The sequence below is a fragment of the Varanus komodoensis genome, unplaced genomic scaffold, assembly GCF_004798865.1.
Source record: "Varanus komodoensis strain SLA01 unplaced genomic scaffold, ASM479886v1 scaffold27, whole genome shotgun sequence".
NCBI lineage: Eukaryota > Metazoa > Chordata > Lepidosauria > Squamata > Varanidae > Varanus > Varanus komodoensis.
The window spans coordinates 7473290-7474775 of record NW_025335701.1 but is presented as its reverse complement, the minus strand read 5'-3'; the positions used below and the strand labels follow the sequence as shown (position 1 = coordinate 7474775).

At 66.7% G+C, this 1486-nt stretch overlaps 1 protein-coding gene across 1 annotated transcript in view; it reads right to left on the bottom strand.

Moving 5' to 3' along the window:
* The window catches only part of NFATC3 (nuclear factor of activated T cells 3), an 85326-nt gene extending 84923 nt beyond the window's left edge, over positions 1–403 (bottom strand). The window contains exon 1 of the mRNA XM_044434347.1: positions 74–403. Coding sequence (XP_044290282.1) covers positions 74–239 — 166 coding nt within the window. The 5' untranslated portion in view covers positions 240–403. The remainder of the gene's footprint in view (positions 1–73) is intronic.
* Between the last annotated feature and the right edge of the window lie 1083 nt (positions 404–1486).

The window sequence follows — 1486 nt, the reverse complement described above, 5'->3', positions numbered from 1 at the left end:
GCTCCGGGCCCCCTCCCTTGCCCCGGCGCGGCGCGCGAGCGGGAGAGCGAGCGAGCGAGCGAGCGGGACGCACCTGCTGCTGCTGCTGCTGAGGCGGCGGCGGCGGCGGCGGCGGCAGGCCCAGGCGGCCGTGGCAGTGGCGACGGCGGCGGCCCCGGGCCCGGCTGCTGCGCGTCCTCGCCGAAGATAAGCCTGAAGTCGAACTCGTCGTGGGCGCCGCCGCAGTTTGCCGCAGTCATCGGGGGCGGGTGAGGAGCCCGGACCCCGCCGCCGCCGCGCCGGGCTTCGCTGGGCTGGGCTGGGCTATCGGGCTGGCTGGCGAGCGCACGGACGGTCGGGCTGGGCTGCGGCGGCAGGCGAGCGGCCGCGCTCCCTCAGGGCCGCCTCACGACAAGGGGAAGCGGGCGGGCGGGCGCCCGGCGGCGGCGGCGGCGGCGCGGCGAGAAAGAAGCGGCTCCGGCGACGCGCCTCCTCGCCCTCTCGGCTCTCAGCGCCCGCCTGTCACTCACAGCCGCCGGAGGTGGGGGAGGGGCGGGCGGCCGCGGAGAGGCCCCGCCCCGGCCCCCGGCCCCGCCCCTCTCCGCGCGCTCCGGACCTCGCGCATGGGCGAGCGAGCAGGCCAAGCGACTCGGGCGGAGGTGTTGCACTGCCCTCGCTTCCGGGGCCGGATCGAAACCTCCCCCCACCCCCCGCGCCCGTCCATGTGCTCAGCCGACGACTCTCATGCAAGTTGAGGCAGTGTGTGTACCGGAGGGGAGGTCTAGCACGCCCAGTACGCCCCAGTAAGCTTGCCGATTTAAATCGAGGAATTAAGGCTGTAGTCCTGTGGAGAAAGCCCCGCGGAACTCACCGGCACCTCATGCAGGGTCAACGGGCATGGGGGTGCAGTGTAAGATCGCAATCCCATGCACGCACTGGATCTTGATGGAGCCCTAAATCAAGTGGTCCCACTAAAAGCAATGGGAAATTGAGTCGCGGCTAGCCCGAGCACCGTTGCTTCCAGTGGGTCTACGCTAAGCATAGATTTCTGGGAATCGTAAGCCCTTTGTCTGCAAACTTGCCCAGCGTTTCACCTTAAGGGAAGTTACAACGATCAGGTTCCGCAGCACAAGAGCAAAGGACCAACTCAGCCCAAGCTCTTCGCGCTTTACAGCCACTTCATTCTGACGGCTGATCGTCAGCTGCATGCAGAGGTGGTGCTGGTCACCACCAGTGGCCAGAGAGCCGACGTGGCCCGTTGGCTGGAGTGTTGGGCTAGTCCCCGCTCATCATGCAACTTGCCAGGTGACTTTGCACTGGCCCCTAACTCCCGGCATGGCCTACCTCACAGGAGAGAAGCACTGTGTACACCACTTGGGTTGCTTGCAAGAGGAAGAAAGATACAGATGTAAGGTAATAGGAACTGAAAACGTCCCAGGTCAGCTCCACAAGAGAACAAAAGGCAGGCTGGTGTGGGCTCAAAGCCACCTAGCCCAGGCGAGCTGAG